Genomic DNA, 16,898 nt, shown 5'->3' with positions numbered 1-16,898 from the left:
TCCTGAATTGTACACCGCATTCACCTTGTGTCGATTATAACGAGCATCTAATGTAGCACTGGTCCACAAGAAGAGTGAATTTGTTCCTTTTATTGAGACTAGGTAAATTAAACACTGAAATCGAATTATTGAATTTATTTACTTGCTAGTCTTTATAAGACTCATGAGCTACCAATGTGCTCATAGACAATCTGCTCCTCCTCTGAACACCCGCGATACGAGAACTGACACCAAGTATGGCTTCGAGTGCTGTCTTATCCACTTCCACACGTTCTCCATCGGTAAGCGACATTTTACGAATCGATGACATTTTTTTGGCTAATGTATTGGATTTGGGTGGGACCGTAGCTGAATTCCTATTTACATGGTCGATAGACTTTCCCAGTTTCTTAGTAACATCGGTGTCAGGTGAAGTCGGACCTTCTGGCGGCCTTACCTCGCCACCTCCGTCGCCTTCCATTTTTGTACAATATTATTTAAAATTATAATCACTTTTCTCAATTATAAAACCAATATTGAAATGTCAACTTCAAAGTAGGTAATTGTCATTTATAATTTTCAATTTGAAAACGAAATATATTGTACTGCCAGTGGTATGGCTAAACCATCGGGCTAAACAGTATTTCCACTACACATTCAAAGAGTAAGAATCGAAAGAATGTGCTTATCACATGTGCTACTTACTTACTTCGATTAAAAACAATATTAAAAACGTAAACTTGGCAATATGAGAATTTATTGAATAAACACATTAAAATGCAATACAATTACTTAATGTCGCATAGAATAGCAACTCCTCTCAGAATCCAATGGTCGGGGTTCTTGATAGTGGGCAGCCAGAGCGGCGTGATGAACGTCAAGCCAGTGCGGACTGGCTTCTTATATACCGGGCACTGGAGGACGACAACGGCTTTGTATAAAATGTACCTAGATACTGACTAACACACGTCGATGTCTATGTACATAATATTTTATAGAGTTTCTCAGTAGTAACTGAACTATATTAAACTAAACTATAAAATATAATAGTTTAGAAGTAACTGCATAACTCTCCATTACCTTTAAACTGTACCCTACCGGGTCCATAATAGGCATGATGACAGTAATCAAAAATCATTAAAATAATATATTTAATTAATTAAACTTGAAGCTTGGAATATAAAATGCGCATTGTTTTCTTTATTAATAATGTGATTAATATGTATTTTTATAAAATAAAATTACGAAATAAGGCAATCCGCCATGATATCTTGAACACCAATCAGAGCTCGTGACGTCATCTCTCAAAACAACTCGCGCGAAAGCGCGCGAACGTCACATTTCGTTATTGTGAACTTCCACTGCGATCTTTGTTTTTAATTAATTAATTGTTTACAACACGAGTTATGGAGCCCGGATTTATCAAGGCAAACAGCGCTAATTTGCCTAGAATTGATATCATAATGCTGGGAAAGTTTTTGGCATCAAATAAAGATTTTTGTTCAGCTGAATTTAGAAATGTTAAAACTTCCATGTAAGTATACTAGTTTAATTAAAAAACAATGCGAGATGAAACCTAACCTCGAAATAGTTATTTACATTATAAACTATGCTAGAATCTAGAGAACTATGTAATAACTTACATCAAAGTGATCTTCACAAAAATAAAGTTGTACCCTGGGCAATATTGTTTTTGAATCTCGCCTTGCAAGTTTAAGCCACTTGTTTCGTATTTTTTTATTGTGAGGAACGTACACAAATAACTTATCAGGAGTTGTTTTGGATGTGTTCTTACACTGGGGGACCCCACAACACCTAGAATTCATATTTAATAACACAAAAAACTTAATTATTGCACGAGCGTTGTTTACTTGCGTCTTGTAATTTCAGTCGTGACGTCACAAGTGACGACATGACACTGACAAGCGTTTTCGCGCCGGATTCAAAGTGGACAGAGAAAAATGCAATTATTTGATAAAAAAACTTCGCATTTTCTTAAAATTAATAATTTTTCATATAAAATAGACGTATACCTACATCATACAAAGGAATTTAAAAATTTGTCATCATGCCTATTGTGTCCATCTTATACCTACAACATATGATATAGAATGCTTATACAGAATTGAGCATTGGCTTACCTGATACAGCTTCGGGTCCTTGGGCGCAGTAGAATTGATAGCGTACACATGAACCACTGGCAATACAGTATACACCATTTTAAGAGCACATTCACACAGCCGTAGATTGCGCCGATCCCAGCCAGCACCGTCGATATACAACCCATGAATATACACACCTTCCTAAAATTGATTAAAGACAACAATACTCATTAACAGTTAAAGAATTATCTGTTCTGAACAGGATAAATCCATCCACGAATCTCACCGGTGGTGGAACTTTGATTTCCTCATAAGACAATTTCGTAACTTCATTATGTAATGTAACCATGTCGAGAGCCCATCCCTTATGTGCACGGGTAACTTCCTGGCGCATAGCCGTCAAGAAACCTTTAACAAGCCAAACAAATAAATACTTTTTGGTTTCCAAAACAGAATACTTCAGTCCGAACATCAAAAGATATTTGTACCTTGTGGATTAAAGAACCCAGTCATCCAAAAAGAGTTTGGTCTGGCCTGGAAGCACCATGTAGAAAACTGAATAGTTCGCTCCAAAAACTCCGTAAACCAAAAGCCTAGTGTTGACGATGACCAGGAGCTTCTCAACCAGATACTTGGCACTTTCGCATCATAGATGTTGTCTAATGAGTCTCGGAGTGCCTAAAAAGTGTACATATTCATTGATTTAATTAATAAAAATCCACCTAATTATTCGTTGTAGTAATTGGTAGAATTACCTCATTCATTATGATAGTGCCATCAATAGCGAGTAATAAGTCCTTTAAAGTTGTTCTTACTAATACAATAACTTTCTGCATTCGATCAATTTCTTGTCTTAAGAAAATTACCATTGAATTGAGTACACCATAGAATTTTAATCTGAAAAAGATTTAACTTATATCTTATGCTAACACATCAGCTTTTATACACAATCTTAACACTTGCTATGAGGTGATTTTAATCAAGAAAAAAAAAACATATGGTTTTTACATTTTCTGGCAATGTTTGAAATAAAATCAGTAGGAATTACCTATCTAGCACCTCATGAGGATCAAAGTTAGGTGGGACTTTATCAAGCATTTCTTTAGCAAGCCTGTAGACCGATGCCTCTCGTGTCTCCCCACCTCCTCCACTGGACTCTTTCGGTTGAATGGACAATATCGTATCCAAAAGCTCTTGGGTGGTGTTCCGCTGGTAACTAAAGGGTACAATTCACAAATGAAATCAAAAGAATAGAATTTGTCTTCTTAGTCAGAGTCAGCATCCACTAACGTTATATCCGCATTCGTGTGTAAGCCGTATGCTTGAGGTGGATCCACAGTTTTCATCTTTTCGATTTCCTCGAGGTACTCCGGTATATTCTTGAACTTGAAAATACCATATCCTTTGTAGAACTGGTAGTCATCAGAAAAGATTTGATCTGAGAACCAGACTCTGCAGAAGGTGGTTAGAAGTCGCGTGTCATAGTCGTCAGTCACTCTTCCTCCGTACTGCACAGCTGACACCATGTATCTACAACATCGGTGTGTGATAAAATAATATATTTTCAGACATGGTAACAACTCGATCGGAAAAAGCATTAGATAAACTCACCGCACGGTTGTCCAGCTAACTGGCTGTCCTGGCTCCAAAGCATCTAAATGGTTTTGTACAAACATGCAAGAAGACAGCCAATCAGCTGAATTAAATTCATAGGGAATGTTCCAACCAAGAGGACCGAACTTCCTTCTCTCTTGCACTACGGTGTGCAGAAATGAAATCGTGTAAATTAACGGCAAATAGAAAGGACTATCGCTGTAATCGAGGAAGTCTTGATTCATCGAGTCATATGTTCTAAGGAGACCTGCTTTGATACCTAAAAAACATATTTTGCCGTTATGATATTTATGTTTAAAGTGATTCAATTGCATACCGTAGATAGTCGACTTACCGAAAGGTGGCTCACAAGTGTATTTTATAGACATTTGCAGAAGTGTAATAGGGAATTTTTCATGAACCTCTGTTGTAATCCACAACCTAGAAATTAAATGTGTCTTAATTGTAAGATTAGTATTACATAACCAATAGTGAGCAGTATATTTTACTATTACCTAAAACATTCGTGTATCTGCTCTGGATTCTTTTCGAGTTCAGCAAACTGTTCCATAACTTCCACCATGTACTCCAATCCTAAGTGACAGTTTTGGAGTAGCACCCACAGACCCTAAGCATGGGTAATTGGTAAATTTAATTTAATAAAATGGTAAATATTTCATTTTCTTATTTCTAAATATTTATCATACCTCTTTTAGACCACGATCAATAAGTTTTCTTGCATGGATCTCTTGACCTTGACCCATAGATATGGATGAGCAAAGATTCTCCATTCGCTTAGCTGTCACCTCGATAGAGGGCGTCGGATCGGAACCCATAGCCAAGAAACCAATCAACGGTACTAATGGACGCGATTCTAATACCATTTGCTAAAACAAAAAAATATTGCGTTAAAATTCTAGGCAGTGCGAAACTTTAGAGTAGGAAGCTAAGTAGGTCACCTCGTAGTTGACTATGACTGCCTCGGAGTACCGTGTGCCCATGGAGTTGACGACGTACTTCCTGTAAGACAGACACACACAATATCAACATTTGCACACAGGAGGCACATAAGGGTCTTTTCACAAGCAGACGGTTTTCACACGGTCACGGCATGGCTGACATAAAAATATATGTAAAATTAATCAGCACGGTCACCGTGACGAAGGTGTCACGCAAACACACGAGCGGCACTCACAAGCTCTGCGCGAGCGTCCGGTCGGGGCACCAGGCTCGTACCACCAGCAGCTTTCGGAACACGTCCAGACTCTGATAGCCATCAGGCAATGGCTCATCCTCAGGAGCTTCCTTATCAAACCTACAAAATTATACCATAACATATTAACTGATTCGATTCCAGGTCAGGCAAGTACCAATGCAACTTTTCTAATTTTGTATGTACTTTCTAAGTATATCTTGGACACCAATGGCTGATAAAAAGGTGAAGGAAAACATCTTGAGGAAACCTGGACTATATAGTCTGAAATCACCAACTCGCATTGAGCAAGCGTGGTGATTAATGCTCAATCCTTCTCCGTGTGAGAGGAGGCCTGTGCCCAGCAGTGGGACGATAAAAAAAAAAAGGCTGTAACAGTATTAACTGAAACTTTAAAAAAGTACGTATTCCGTCTAATAATTAATTTTGGAAATTCACCAAGACTTCCATCCCTTCTCGTTGTTAGACACTTGATTAAGTATGTTCGTGAATTGACGCAAACTGGACAATTGCACTAAGTTCAGCCATGACATATCAGTTATCCATTTGTAAGGTTTGGACGGACAAGTGTTGAGATCCAACGCTGCACCACCTATACAAAAATTAATTAAGTAAGAATAGTTTTCATGTCTAGAAGATCTGAATTCTTTTAATGAACATGAAATGAAGGTGCTTTACCTTTAATAAATGTCTGGAATTCTTCAAATGTAATGTATTCTTTCTGTAAGTCTATCTTCAAAGTCAGCAAAACCGTAAACAAGTATTTGTGCTTCTCGTAGAAACCGCGACTAATGTACTTGAAGACATCGAAAGTCTGAAGTATATAAAAGTATCGTTACAAGCCATGCCTAAAACGTTAATCTTTACAACAATTAAGCACAGAATTAAAAGCTTTTACCTACCTATTTGATAAATGCTGAATCATTGGGAATGCTTCTCGTCGAGATGGGTGTATCGTACACAAAATCATACACAGACATAGGTGCACGTGCATTCACGGTAACTCGAAATGAAAATTTTTTACCGCAAATAACTTTATAGCTTCTAATATAAAGTCTAACCAAGAAATCGATTATGAAACCAATCCTCCTCAATGTGATGGGGCTCTGCGGTGAACGCTCCATAGAAATGTCGAAGCGTTCGAGGAACTGCGCCAGCGAGGTCTGGTACATGTTGCAGACGAGCGACATGTTCGTCACGAGGAAGTAAAGCACAGAGCCACGCGTCGCCACCGGTCGGTACTCCTCACGAGCCGCGTTTATCTTCATCTCTGTCTCCTTTGCCACGTCCAATTTCTCTTTCACCTAGATCAAGAGTAACATACGGTTTTCTTTAACTTATTTGAATGGCACAAAGATCAAACTTTGTCAACCTTAAAAGGAAATTAACCTCGGTGGCTGTAGCTTTTGTGGTGTTTAACACTTGAATGAGAGACACGTCTTCGACAAGAGAGCCCTGTATAGTGGTAAGCTTTTGCAAAAGATTTGTCTCTAACTCCTGAATCTTGCGTCTGTTAGCGGTCACGTCCATTATAAGTTGCGTTCTTTCTGCTTCCATTTCTGCCTTTTCTGTAAGAATCACGCGTCCCAGGAGCTGATCTTCTAAACCTAAAATGTGTGTAACTATTGCATATTACTCCAAAACATTAACATTGTTAGTGAATATGAATTGTCTTGATATTCACCAACAATGTCTTATTTTTTTTTTCAGTAATTAATTTTTTATGTAGCAAGCTTAAGTAGATGCCAAAATTTTACCTTGCATGGTTACAGTAAAATCTATAATAGAAGTTCGTGCAGAAACCTCAGGCGTGTAAGCTGGATTAGGTAGTTTTGTTGTTATGTAGATCTTATGGCTTTTCATCACATCTATTTCTTTGTCTCCTAGTTTAACCTAAAGAAAAAAAATATATTTATATTTTTTTTAACGCAACCATACACAAACATATTATTCAAAGTCAAATCATTTATTTCATTTAGGCCTTTACAAGCACTTATGAAAGTCAAAATTATAACTAAGTTTGATTCTATTTGCCCATTCCAAAAGTAGCTTCCTATGGAGAAGAACGGGCAAGAAACTCCATGGTTATATATTGGTGAGTAGGTTTTAGTATACCAGCTTCTTATTTGCCGGATAATGAAACAAACCTTAAACGTGGTACCAATCTTTATGTAATTCTTTTCAAGAATGTGATCAAGAGCTGGGTCTAACTCCTCAGCAACATCTTCTATCAGCATAGGCCTACCCAGGGAAACACAGTCTTCTACATGATTCCTGTGTGATAAAGGCATGTTTTACCTAAGTGATCACATTTAACTTTCGCGGGTCAGGAATACTATTTATTGGATAGTAGGTAAGCACCTGAAGTATTTGTGATTAAGAGTAGTGACAATTAAATCGTTGAATTTCTCCATATTCTTGATCCAGATTTTTCCTTGGGTCTGCGGATCGATTAGTAATGGAAAACGAGCCGCTTTTGTCACAATAATACCATTTTGTATCGACAAATCATCTGTTGGCAATCCGTATAAGTTCCACTCGCCGATCTGGGCAAAATTACTCACTATGAAAATACTGTGTATGAACAAGATAGTAAGGGGCAAATAAGGGTATAACGTATACATTCCGAGAACAAGTTACATATTTTTAAATATGTCTTATTTTTTTTTTAATTTGAACGTCTACATTATTTATTCTACAAAAACAAATGTGAAATGAGAATAAGAATTTATGAAAACTCACTGTAGCAGTATCGGTAAGCTCATTTATAATGTTCAAATTCATAGATACAGGTATTTTTCTGCGCAGAAGTTCACTCTGCCAGTTGCCAATGAGCAGTCCACGGAACTCTTGGTTAAATGGCCCGGAATACGACAGGAATCTGGAATAGTTTGCTCAAGTTGTTTAAGTAAACGTTCGGATGAGTTGGATCGGCTTATCTGGTGCCAGACACTCACCCAGTCAGTAGCAAGATATCACCGACCAGGCGTTCGATTTCTGACTTGAAGAGCGCAGACTGCTCGGTCCACCGCACTCGCTCGCCGCTGAGACCATTAATAAGCGCGGTGGCAGCGTCCATCTTCTGTTGGCACTTGGCTGCGTCGTCCAGCACTGTTTGCTTGAGCGACATCGCCTCGTCGAACTGCCGCTGCACTTCTGCTAACTCTTGCTGTCAACAGTAATCGCGTTACTTGTCTGCTCGCTTCTGCATCTGCTAATGAACTACAGAGCTTCGGTACCTCCTTCGCCTCCAGCTGCGCCTCAGCCGTCTCGAGCTCGCGCTTGGCGGCTTGGTACTTGCCCTGCATCACCGCCAAGTTCGCCTTTAGTGGCAGCACGTCCTTGTTGACCTCGTAGAACTGCGCCATTGCTATGGTCCACGATATCAGACCCGCCACGTTACCGCATGCCAGTTTCGCAGCGTTGAAATTGTACAGACTGAAGATTGCAAAAAACTAATCTTGAACTTCTGTCAACTATGAAGTTCTGATCAAAGCAAGTAAGTATCTTACCTATATCTAAAGTATGGTATCAATAAATCAACCATTTCAGCGTTGATTTCATCTTTTGGATAATTCTTTAAGTTACTGAGAAGCCTTACATCCGCCATCACCTATTGTGGATAAGTAATACATATATAAAACAAATCTTCGTTAATGAGCGTACATTTAGAAGTGGGTACATAGTTTCAAGAGGTTTTGCCAATGTACTTACGTTTGAATATGTTTTATAAGTAGTGTTAAGCCATTATTTTTGTCATAAAGAAGTTAACAAATACATAAGTAATATGTAAATTGCATTATAAGAAATTAACTATGAACATGATTAAGGGTTTCAAGTTGCCTAGTGAACATTTAAAACTAACCTTTAAGGACTCTGACCACGAAGGAGTTAAAAATTGTTTTTCGGGATCTGGTCTGATGGGATCGATACGCTTTCTAAACAGTAATATGACAGCGTCCATAATGAGAGTAATAAGATGAGGTGGCTTGCCAAGTTTCCTGACAGTGGCAATATCTGCAGCATTAATAGTCTGCAACAAATGCCAATATGGATAACTGCGGTCTTCTTCCTAGTAACTGGGCATACTAGTAGATTTATCATACCAGCAAGGCAGCTTCGGCAGCGTCGAGCGCCGGCTTCGCGTCGGCGAGCTTTTCCTCGGCGACGGCGGTCTCCGCCGCGATCACCTCGACGAGTTTCACGGCGCGGTCCTTAACTTCCATCACCTCTGCCTTCACCACCTCGGCGGCCGCCTGCGATTCTGCCACCACTCCTAGCACCTACAATACCACACAATTTTCGCATCGAAACAGTCTAAACACTCACACACCTTGCACAAGATCGATAACGATAAATACCTCTTCCGCTTTTGTTGTGGCTTCCTTTATTTCCAGTTCCATTACTTCCAATTCTTTTTTCAGTTCGTCAACACTTGCAGCAGCTTCACCTAATTTCTCGAGCCCCGTTGTCATCCTAAATGTGTCAACATTGTAGTTTTTTTGATTTTATTACTAAGGCTGCCCGCCGCGGATTTTTCGTAAGAGTTAAAATAGATCATACTGATAGCAATAGTGCAACGCACACGTCCTACAAAAAGTCGATCGGAAAATCTTAGTCAGATGGTCCTCCAAAAAATCGGCCCGATTCTCTTTCCTACATAAAGTCTGTCATGGGCGGGCAGCCTTATGCTTATAATGCTAAATCTACGTTTGAGCCCAAAATGGTTCCTACAATATTGTTTTTCTTAACGTTATCATAGCCATGGCTATGTACCTAAAGGTGTAAGTTTGTGTAAGAGATTTTTCTGGAAATTGCATCTCTTTGTGATTGATTAGAGAACTGTGATGATACCTTTTTGACATCTCAGCAATATAACTATGCTTTGTTTTGTATAATGTTTTATAGCCCTCCAGAAATGATAAGTATGACTTAGGAGTGACGTGCGTCTGCCTCCTAAATCGATCGTAATAAGTTACGCAAGTTTCTGCTACATCGTCCTGTACGATGCCCATCATGTCGATCAACTGCTGCTTTGTTCCTATGGAACAAATCACCTGAAAACCAATGGTCATATCTACATACTCTACGAATTAACTTACATAAATATACTCGTAAGCACTAATGTCTTATTTGATCATAATTGTATGTTGCAAACCTCAAACTCCCACAAAAAGTGATGCGCTACTTCTACAAGAGCTTCCTTAGGCCATTTTTGAAACCAATCTATCGTAGATCCCGATATAAGACCCGGGAAATTCAACGCCCTGCTTCTGAATTTTTCACCCACCTAAAACAAAACTGCAGTATTTAGATTACTGAATGATTCACAACAATTTCAGCGATTATATTTTTTTATAAGACCCGTTGTACAGAAAGCTGTGAGTATTTGGGCTTACCGGCGAAAAGCACAGGACGACGTGTAAATTAGCTCTGGCACGTATAATAAAGTATTCATACAATATATCGGGAACCGGAATCCTTTTAGGTGCGTTCTTTTTCATTATAGGAATCAATTGATTCAGGATGTCATCTGGAAGCAATTCTATAGTAGGTATCTAATGACGTTATATCGAATTATGTACAGTGTACGTGACTTACCCAATTCATCCTTAGGGAAAAGATTAGCAATTTCTCCGGAGCTCATGATATTGTTGAGGTATTCTAAGAAGTGTTCATCTTTGATGTCGTTGTCAGTAAATATGAAGGAGATGCCACGACCCTGAAGCCCGGCTACGCGGTACAATACCTTTATGTCGTCCATGAAGTTGTTTACGTTGTAAGACCTGAAATAATTTGGGAGAAATAGTGAGTAAGAAGAATACCAACCTGTTTACTTCTTGCAAATCTTTGTTACCTTGATAGAGTTATTTGATAGAATGAAAAGTTAGCTATAAATGATGCTAATTTCGTTAAACTTTGCTTTCCAGAGCCGCCGACACCCACGAGCAACGCATTGCCGCTGAAAGAATAAAAATCGATTTTAGTTTCAACATAAATGATATTCATTGACAAGTATTATTTAGCTAATATTACCATGGAGTGTTAATGATTCGAGATATTATGAACAGATGAACCATCGCATCGTGGAAGAATACCAAGTCTAGGTGAGCTCCTCTAATCTGTTCATTGAAGAGTGATTCGAATCCAGCAAGTTTTGATAGAACGAAGTCCCAACTGTAAACATGATTATTTTCAGTACCTATCTTTAGAAAAACAACATGTTTGTTCCTATTAGGTATATCTTTTAAACCAACACTATATTATTATTCCTGAAGTTGATTCAGTTTATTTCTACTCACGAAGGTAGTTCCTCGTAAATTTTAGGAGCTTCAAGACTGAAGTCTTCGTCTTCTTCGCCAGTTGGTTCTATCGGCTCTCGCAGAAAGTTAACAAAGAACGTTTCTTCATCAGGGAATTCGTTAACTAGATCCGGTAACTCTTGACTAGCGGTTGCCCAGAAATTCGCTTCGAACCAATTTTTATCAGCGAAGGTAGTGAACCTGAAATAAATTAGCTTTGAAATTGTAGTGTCTGCTTTATTTTCTATTTCATAAAATACAAGAAAAGACCTACCTATCAGAAATAACTCGCAAGCACTCATGGAACCAAAGCTTTAAAGCCATGTTAATGGACTTAAGTTCCTCTCTCTTGATGAACAGAATACCTTCCCATATGCGAGATAGATCTCTTAAGTTAAAAACGTAATGGAACTTCGCCGGCGTCGGTAACATTTTAACCTGTTTAACAAAGACGGTTTTTCTTAAGAAAAATCCATTTTCCGTATCCAGTTTTTTTTTTACTATGATCTTATACATACTTTGGTTTGCTGCCAAATGACTCGCGTTATCGGTACTAATCGGGGCATAAACGCCACTATCACTTTATCGAAGCGGGATTTACAAAAATATCCAGCACTTATTGTTTCTGGAAAAAAATAATTATGTAAAAATGTATTCAGAACATCGTCACAGTTCATTGTAGATAATCGGGATAGTGAATAGTTTTATCCATTTTTCAAGTATATCACAGATATGAAAAAGGGATCGAGAATGCAGTTGCTTTGATGTTTTTACCAAAAATCTTGTCCATTGAAATGTTACTGGGTAGCGTGCAATTAAAAATATTAAACTGTCTCTTCAGACGCGGAGGGATATCATTTCGTCCACCACCTGTAATGACAAGAAAATATATTGAGATCTTCAGAAAAATTGAATTTAAATTTTATTGGCTTTCTAGAGAAGATACAAATGCTTTGCCATGCATACATATAACTACATATAACTAAGCAAAATATTAAGTTTTAACTATTCTTAGAATATATTTTTAAAAATCAAATCAAATCATTTATTTGCTAGATAAGGTATATAAGATCTTACAAATAGATATAGAGTGCACTGTATCAATACCTTAATAGAATAGATATACCTTAATGTGAATTCCTAATAGTAAAAGTAAAAGTTTACCAGGATGTATCATAGCGCCAAACATCTGAACATCAGCAACGATTGTGAAATCACCGGGCTTGTCTAACGAATAGAAGCCACCAGTTTCCATCAGTTGTCGTACTATTTCGTTAGTAACCTTAAATTTATGAAACAAACCCATTATAAGTCCTTTAAATCCTCAGATTGTATTGTTGTGCTTTGATAGTATTTTTTTTTAAACTGTACCTGATCACCCCATTCGTTGACCACGGGCATATTTATGTCGTCTACGAAGACCGTCATCGCTCGTCCACCCGGAGGCCCATACGTCATGCCTACTCGCTTCTCCATGTAAGACTCGATTATCCTCTGAGGTAAACATAATCAGCGTTACATATATCTTAGGTTAGCTTGGTTGATCTATGTGCCTATCAATGTCTTTGAATAAATAAGCTAACACTTAAATATGGAGGACAATTCACCTGGAACATATTCGGCGTAGTAGCGAAAGAGAAGTTGACTATTTTAAACAGTTTGACCTCATTATCGTACTTAGACATGTAACTCTTCATCATAACAGTCTTGGCGGTGCCTTGTTCCCCGATCAGTAATACCGCCTTATCCTGCTTTGCGATGGTATGGATCAAAAACGTAATACACACGTTGTCTATATTCGGCACTAATATGGAAGCATACTCTGGTATGCTGTCGGGGGGGTAAATGTAGTCCTCCACACTCTCAGACCTATTGAAATGAAAGTTATTATTTGTTGTTCTTTGACATAACTATGTCTAGAAAGAAATCTTGTAAAATATGTAGTAAAACTAACCAGTGCTCCCACGCGCCACTGGCATTAACCCTATATTCGTAAGGCATTATAAATTCCTTGGATTTTGAACCAGGCCAGTCCATTTTAACTGGGAGCTGCGTCATGAACTCAGCCATGCGCCGTCGCATGTCTAACTCCAAAACAGCACCCAGTGACCACATCATTGCAAAGATAAATAAACGCTCGAGATGACGTTCTGAGTGAGTCTCTGTAATAGATTTTTGCGAATTGAAGATCCTTCACGTATTCAACTCATGAAAATGTACATTTATTGGTAAACTAGACTACTTTCATTACAAAATGCAATTCTATGATTAAACTTTGTACTTACTGCCACCTGGAACTTCAATCTGCAGTAACCCAGAAAGAACGTCTACGCACTGCCTAAAAAAGAAAAAAGTATTAAGTATACTACTTGTGTACAAATAACTAGCAAATACTAACAAATAAAACTTACCTGATATAGATAGCTTCAAGAAGCTTCATTTTAGCTGTTAATTTCGTCTGCACGAAGTTATGAACGTCACCATAAACTTTGTAGAAAGTTTTACGTAGAACATCACACTGTTTCGGTTCCAAAGTTGTTAACCAGCGCTATTATTGGAAATGACAAAAATTAAATTATAAATTTAAAAAAACCCCCGACCCAAAAAAGTACGCAATAATTATGACAAAAGGTTTAAAACGCTAAACCCTATAAAAAGCAAAAAATAACTTTTAACACTACGTAAACTAAATTTTTTCGTGTCGGGGGACCGCTCTAATTCATTACTTTAGATACGTGTTTTTTTTTTTTTTAACGAATGTTGTAATTAGGTAGGTATCATTTGATTTATGTAAGTATTTATGAAGGTAAAAAGCGGTCCCCCGACACGTCAAAATTTAGTTTACGTAGTGTTAAAAGTTATTTTTTGCTTTTTATAGGGTTTAGCGTTTTTAACCTTTTGTCATAATTATTGCGTACTTTTTTGGGTCGGGGGTTTTTTTAAATTTATAATTTAATTTTATTTCATGCTTTTTAAAGGAGCTCCTTAATTTTCCCTTCTTTCATTTAATTTATTTTATCTTAAGATGGGGTCGCTATATGCGATCTCGGCCAAAGGAAGCTGTTTAACAATCCTCATGACAAACTGGCTCTGGGAGAATTGCACAGATTGAGAAACATTTGGACATTCTAGATTTTCAGCAAAAATATAAATCGGTTTATCCGTTTCATTCCGGCATTTCAGGGTTTCATCCGCCACATCCCATTTCCAGCATCAGGTTCTCGTCAATCAGAAACATGAAGAGAACTTGTCAAGACAAATTCAACGAGCCCAAACTCGATGGGTTTACTAAAAGGCAGTTCAGGGTTACGTCTCCTACCTTCGTGCCCTAACAGCAGACCAGCTCAGTGGTTCCAAAAGACATTAGTGTTTCAAATTTCAGATCCCACATATACTTGCAAGTAAACTGATCGTGTAACATTCCTATCACATCTAGCAAACGAGCGATGACCTTGAAGACCTGAACCGATTTCCACCAAACATAGCTAAGAACACTCCCGACTGACATACCTTTTAAACAAAAAAAACCGCATTACAATCGGATCATCCGTTTGGGAGCTACGATGCCACATACACACACACACACACACACAGACATGTCAAACTTATAACACCCCGTCGTTTTTGCGTCGGGGGTTAAAAATAGCATGTTCTTTGAAAATTTCCAAAATAAAGTTATACTGAACAATAGTTTAGGTACTTATTCATTTAACTCCATTATATGCTTATATTTCCAATACTCATACCTCTAGTATAGGTTGCCATTTGAGCACCGACGAAGATAGGAACACCATGCCCATGCGACTGACGGTGGCTGGTGACGCGTTGTCCACGTTATCCGGCTCAAACACCAGCTTACTGTTCTGTGCCATCGTGATACGGTCACCATTGGCCAGAGTTAACGTCTTATTGTCGTCCAGAACCGAGTTCAAGTTCTCAATCCAGACGGCATCTACCGGACCGTCTGAAACAACAAACGCACTTCCACTTGCACCTTACTACAAGTTCTCTTCTTTTCAGCTATCATGAAATTCGAGTACAAACCCAAGACAATCCAAGTCGTGTCAGACTTTTTCACCTTTAATGCCCTACGCCATAGCGTAGAGAAAATACCATCAGTCCAGTCATTGGTTGCAACGTCCAAACGACCGAACATTTGTGGTGCCGTGATTGCCTAAAAGTTTAGATTTCCAAATTAAACATTGCTGCACTACTTGACTGTTCTCTTAATTGTACAACCGATTAATGATAATGCCCCTGTGAACAATTTAAAGTTGAGAATATATGAAAACTATCCACTAAATGGTCTTGAAACCTTAGGATTCATTCTCATTTCCCTGTGTGGTTTGCCAATTTCAGTGAGTGCTGCCATCAGCGTGTGTATGCAGGTGGTCTTGCCCGCGCCGGTCGGGCCCATCGTCATCAGGCCGTGCCTCACTAGCGACGTCTCATATAATTGGATGATCTTCAAGTTCCATTCTGGATGATTAACCAGCCCAGTACGTGTTGTAACCGTTTTTATCGCGGTTTGCATTACTCTGAAAATTATCATCTTAGAAACTCATAACGACAATAGGAAGCATAACTAAATGCATAGTTTAAGTTCATACTTTTGGACCGTCTGAGTTATTTTAATTCCAGGGAACAAATCTTCAATCAGTGATATAAATAGAGGCTCGTCTTCATCTACTAACTTAGAAACATTCATCTCCCTGTAAAGAAATACATTTTACATATAAATTTGCAAATCATTTCATGAAAATATTCTATCACAGTTTAATTTTCGAGTTTTTAAGTTCACTAACTTCATTACTCTCATCATTATGTTTTCCTCGGTACTGTCCGGGTTTGCACGTTTTTGTGCACCCATAGTTCGTAAAACGGATAAAATATTCCTCAATCCGAAGTCATAGTGAACTTGCTTAGACAGCTGCTCCTCACATAGTTTGTATAACGTAAAGAATTTACGAGCTGTAACATGTAACATACTTAGTTTTCAAACTTTTCTAAAACAGAGTATTAGAAAAATATGTTACCCAGAACAATGTTCTCTTTAAAACCACAACTGGCCAATTTTACTCTGATAATTATTTGTCTATCTGGGACCATCATAGCGACAGAGCGAAACTGGATCTTCAAATTTTCTGGCAATTCCTGACGACCAGCATAGCCAGGGTTCATAGTGATGATGAAAGCAAACTCCGGGTTCAAACTGACTGTGTCACCATCACTAGCAAACGAAAGGAAATACGATGAAATATTTACGTTTATTGTTGTGTTATAATTTAATTACAGTGTCGGGTAAATCATTAACCTGAATATAAAGAAGTCATTTTTCTCTCTCCTGGCATTAAGACAGATGTAGATCTGTTGCGCCGCAACAGACAGCACGGGCAGTTCTATGCGGTTGAACTCGTCAAAGCAGCCCCATGTGCCTGACTGGGCCAAGCCCTTATAAATACGGCCCAGACCTGAGAGAGAATTAAGTAGTTAGTGAAGTATACTACATCGCTGAAAAAGTGGTGGGAGTGGCGTGTATTAGATCTCGGCTGTCATTGAACATCCATGACAGTCGTTACGGGTAGTCAGAAGCCAGTAAGTCTGCCACCAGTCTAACCAAGGGGTATGGGGTTTCCCGGGCGACTGGGTTGAGGAAATTAGATAGGGTACAACATAGTTGGCGAAAAAAGACTCGGAAGATGACGCTAC

At 38.3% G+C, this 16,898-nt stretch overlaps 1 protein-coding gene across 1 annotated transcript in view; it reads right to left on the bottom strand.

The window, feature by feature from the left end:
- Nucleotides 1–767: 767 nt before the first annotated feature.
- Nucleotides 768–16,898, bottom strand: part of LOC124646356 (dynein axonemal heavy chain 8-like) — a 30,427-nt gene continuing 14,296 nt past the window's right edge. Inside the window, exons 42-91 of the mRNA XM_047186485.1 lie at nucleotides 16,504–16,660; nucleotides 16,226–16,419; nucleotides 15,995–16,160; nucleotides 15,800–15,901; nucleotides 15,505–15,727; nucleotides 15,234–15,363; nucleotides 14,936–15,153; nucleotides 13,601–13,737; nucleotides 13,475–13,527; nucleotides 13,144–13,351; nucleotides 12,797–13,058; nucleotides 12,561–12,683; nucleotides 12,354–12,471; nucleotides 11,964–12,059; nucleotides 11,708–11,814; nucleotides 11,464–11,627; nucleotides 11,190–11,390; nucleotides 10,924–11,064; nucleotides 10,745–10,849; nucleotides 10,489–10,673; nucleotides 10,287–10,420; nucleotides 10,046–10,177; nucleotides 9,742–9,944; nucleotides 9,249–9,363; nucleotides 8,994–9,170; nucleotides 8,753–8,920; nucleotides 8,400–8,500; nucleotides 8,127–8,325; nucleotides 7,845–8,056; nucleotides 7,630–7,768; nucleotides 7,249–7,433; nucleotides 7,035–7,161; nucleotides 6,645–6,780; nucleotides 6,277–6,494; nucleotides 5,949–6,191; nucleotides 5,566–5,701; nucleotides 5,326–5,479; nucleotides 4,870–4,989; nucleotides 4,634–4,694; nucleotides 4,382–4,561; nucleotides 4,190–4,302; nucleotides 4,030–4,115; nucleotides 3,693–3,954; nucleotides 3,372–3,611; nucleotides 3,130–3,297; nucleotides 2,837–2,978; nucleotides 2,570–2,759; nucleotides 2,368–2,489; nucleotides 2,121–2,282; nucleotides 768–893 (exon numbers count right to left, since the gene is read on the bottom strand). Of these exons, the coding sequence (XP_047042441.1) occupies nucleotides 768–893; nucleotides 2,121–2,282; nucleotides 2,368–2,489; nucleotides 2,570–2,759; nucleotides 2,837–2,978; nucleotides 3,130–3,297; nucleotides 3,372–3,611; nucleotides 3,693–3,954; nucleotides 4,030–4,115; nucleotides 4,190–4,302; nucleotides 4,382–4,561; nucleotides 4,634–4,694; nucleotides 4,870–4,989; nucleotides 5,326–5,479; nucleotides 5,566–5,701; nucleotides 5,949–6,191; nucleotides 6,277–6,494; nucleotides 6,645–6,780; nucleotides 7,035–7,161; nucleotides 7,249–7,433; nucleotides 7,630–7,768; nucleotides 7,845–8,056; nucleotides 8,127–8,325; nucleotides 8,400–8,500; nucleotides 8,753–8,920; nucleotides 8,994–9,170; nucleotides 9,249–9,363; nucleotides 9,742–9,944; nucleotides 10,046–10,177; nucleotides 10,287–10,420; nucleotides 10,489–10,673; nucleotides 10,745–10,849; nucleotides 10,924–11,064; nucleotides 11,190–11,390; nucleotides 11,464–11,627; nucleotides 11,708–11,814; nucleotides 11,964–12,059; nucleotides 12,354–12,471; nucleotides 12,561–12,683; nucleotides 12,797–13,058; nucleotides 13,144–13,351; nucleotides 13,475–13,527; nucleotides 13,601–13,737; nucleotides 14,936–15,153; nucleotides 15,234–15,363; nucleotides 15,505–15,727; nucleotides 15,800–15,901; nucleotides 15,995–16,160; nucleotides 16,226–16,419; nucleotides 16,504–16,660 (7,841 nt within the window). The remainder of the gene's footprint in view (nucleotides 894–2,120; nucleotides 2,283–2,367; nucleotides 2,490–2,569; nucleotides 2,760–2,836; nucleotides 2,979–3,129; nucleotides 3,298–3,371; nucleotides 3,612–3,692; nucleotides 3,955–4,029; nucleotides 4,116–4,189; nucleotides 4,303–4,381; nucleotides 4,562–4,633; nucleotides 4,695–4,869; nucleotides 4,990–5,325; nucleotides 5,480–5,565; nucleotides 5,702–5,948; nucleotides 6,192–6,276; nucleotides 6,495–6,644; nucleotides 6,781–7,034; nucleotides 7,162–7,248; nucleotides 7,434–7,629; nucleotides 7,769–7,844; nucleotides 8,057–8,126; nucleotides 8,326–8,399; nucleotides 8,501–8,752; nucleotides 8,921–8,993; nucleotides 9,171–9,248; nucleotides 9,364–9,741; nucleotides 9,945–10,045; nucleotides 10,178–10,286; nucleotides 10,421–10,488; nucleotides 10,674–10,744; nucleotides 10,850–10,923; nucleotides 11,065–11,189; nucleotides 11,391–11,463; nucleotides 11,628–11,707; nucleotides 11,815–11,963; nucleotides 12,060–12,353; nucleotides 12,472–12,560; nucleotides 12,684–12,796; nucleotides 13,059–13,143; nucleotides 13,352–13,474; nucleotides 13,528–13,600; nucleotides 13,738–14,935; nucleotides 15,154–15,233; nucleotides 15,364–15,504; nucleotides 15,728–15,799; nucleotides 15,902–15,994; nucleotides 16,161–16,225; nucleotides 16,420–16,503; nucleotides 16,661–16,898) is intronic.

This window comes from Helicoverpa zea, chromosome 1 (genome assembly GCF_022581195.2).
Source record: "Helicoverpa zea isolate HzStark_Cry1AcR chromosome 1, ilHelZeax1.1, whole genome shotgun sequence".
Classification (NCBI taxonomy): domain Eukaryota; kingdom Metazoa; phylum Arthropoda; class Insecta; order Lepidoptera; family Noctuidae; genus Helicoverpa; species Helicoverpa zea.
This window is presented reverse-complemented; position numbering and strand designations above follow the sequence as displayed.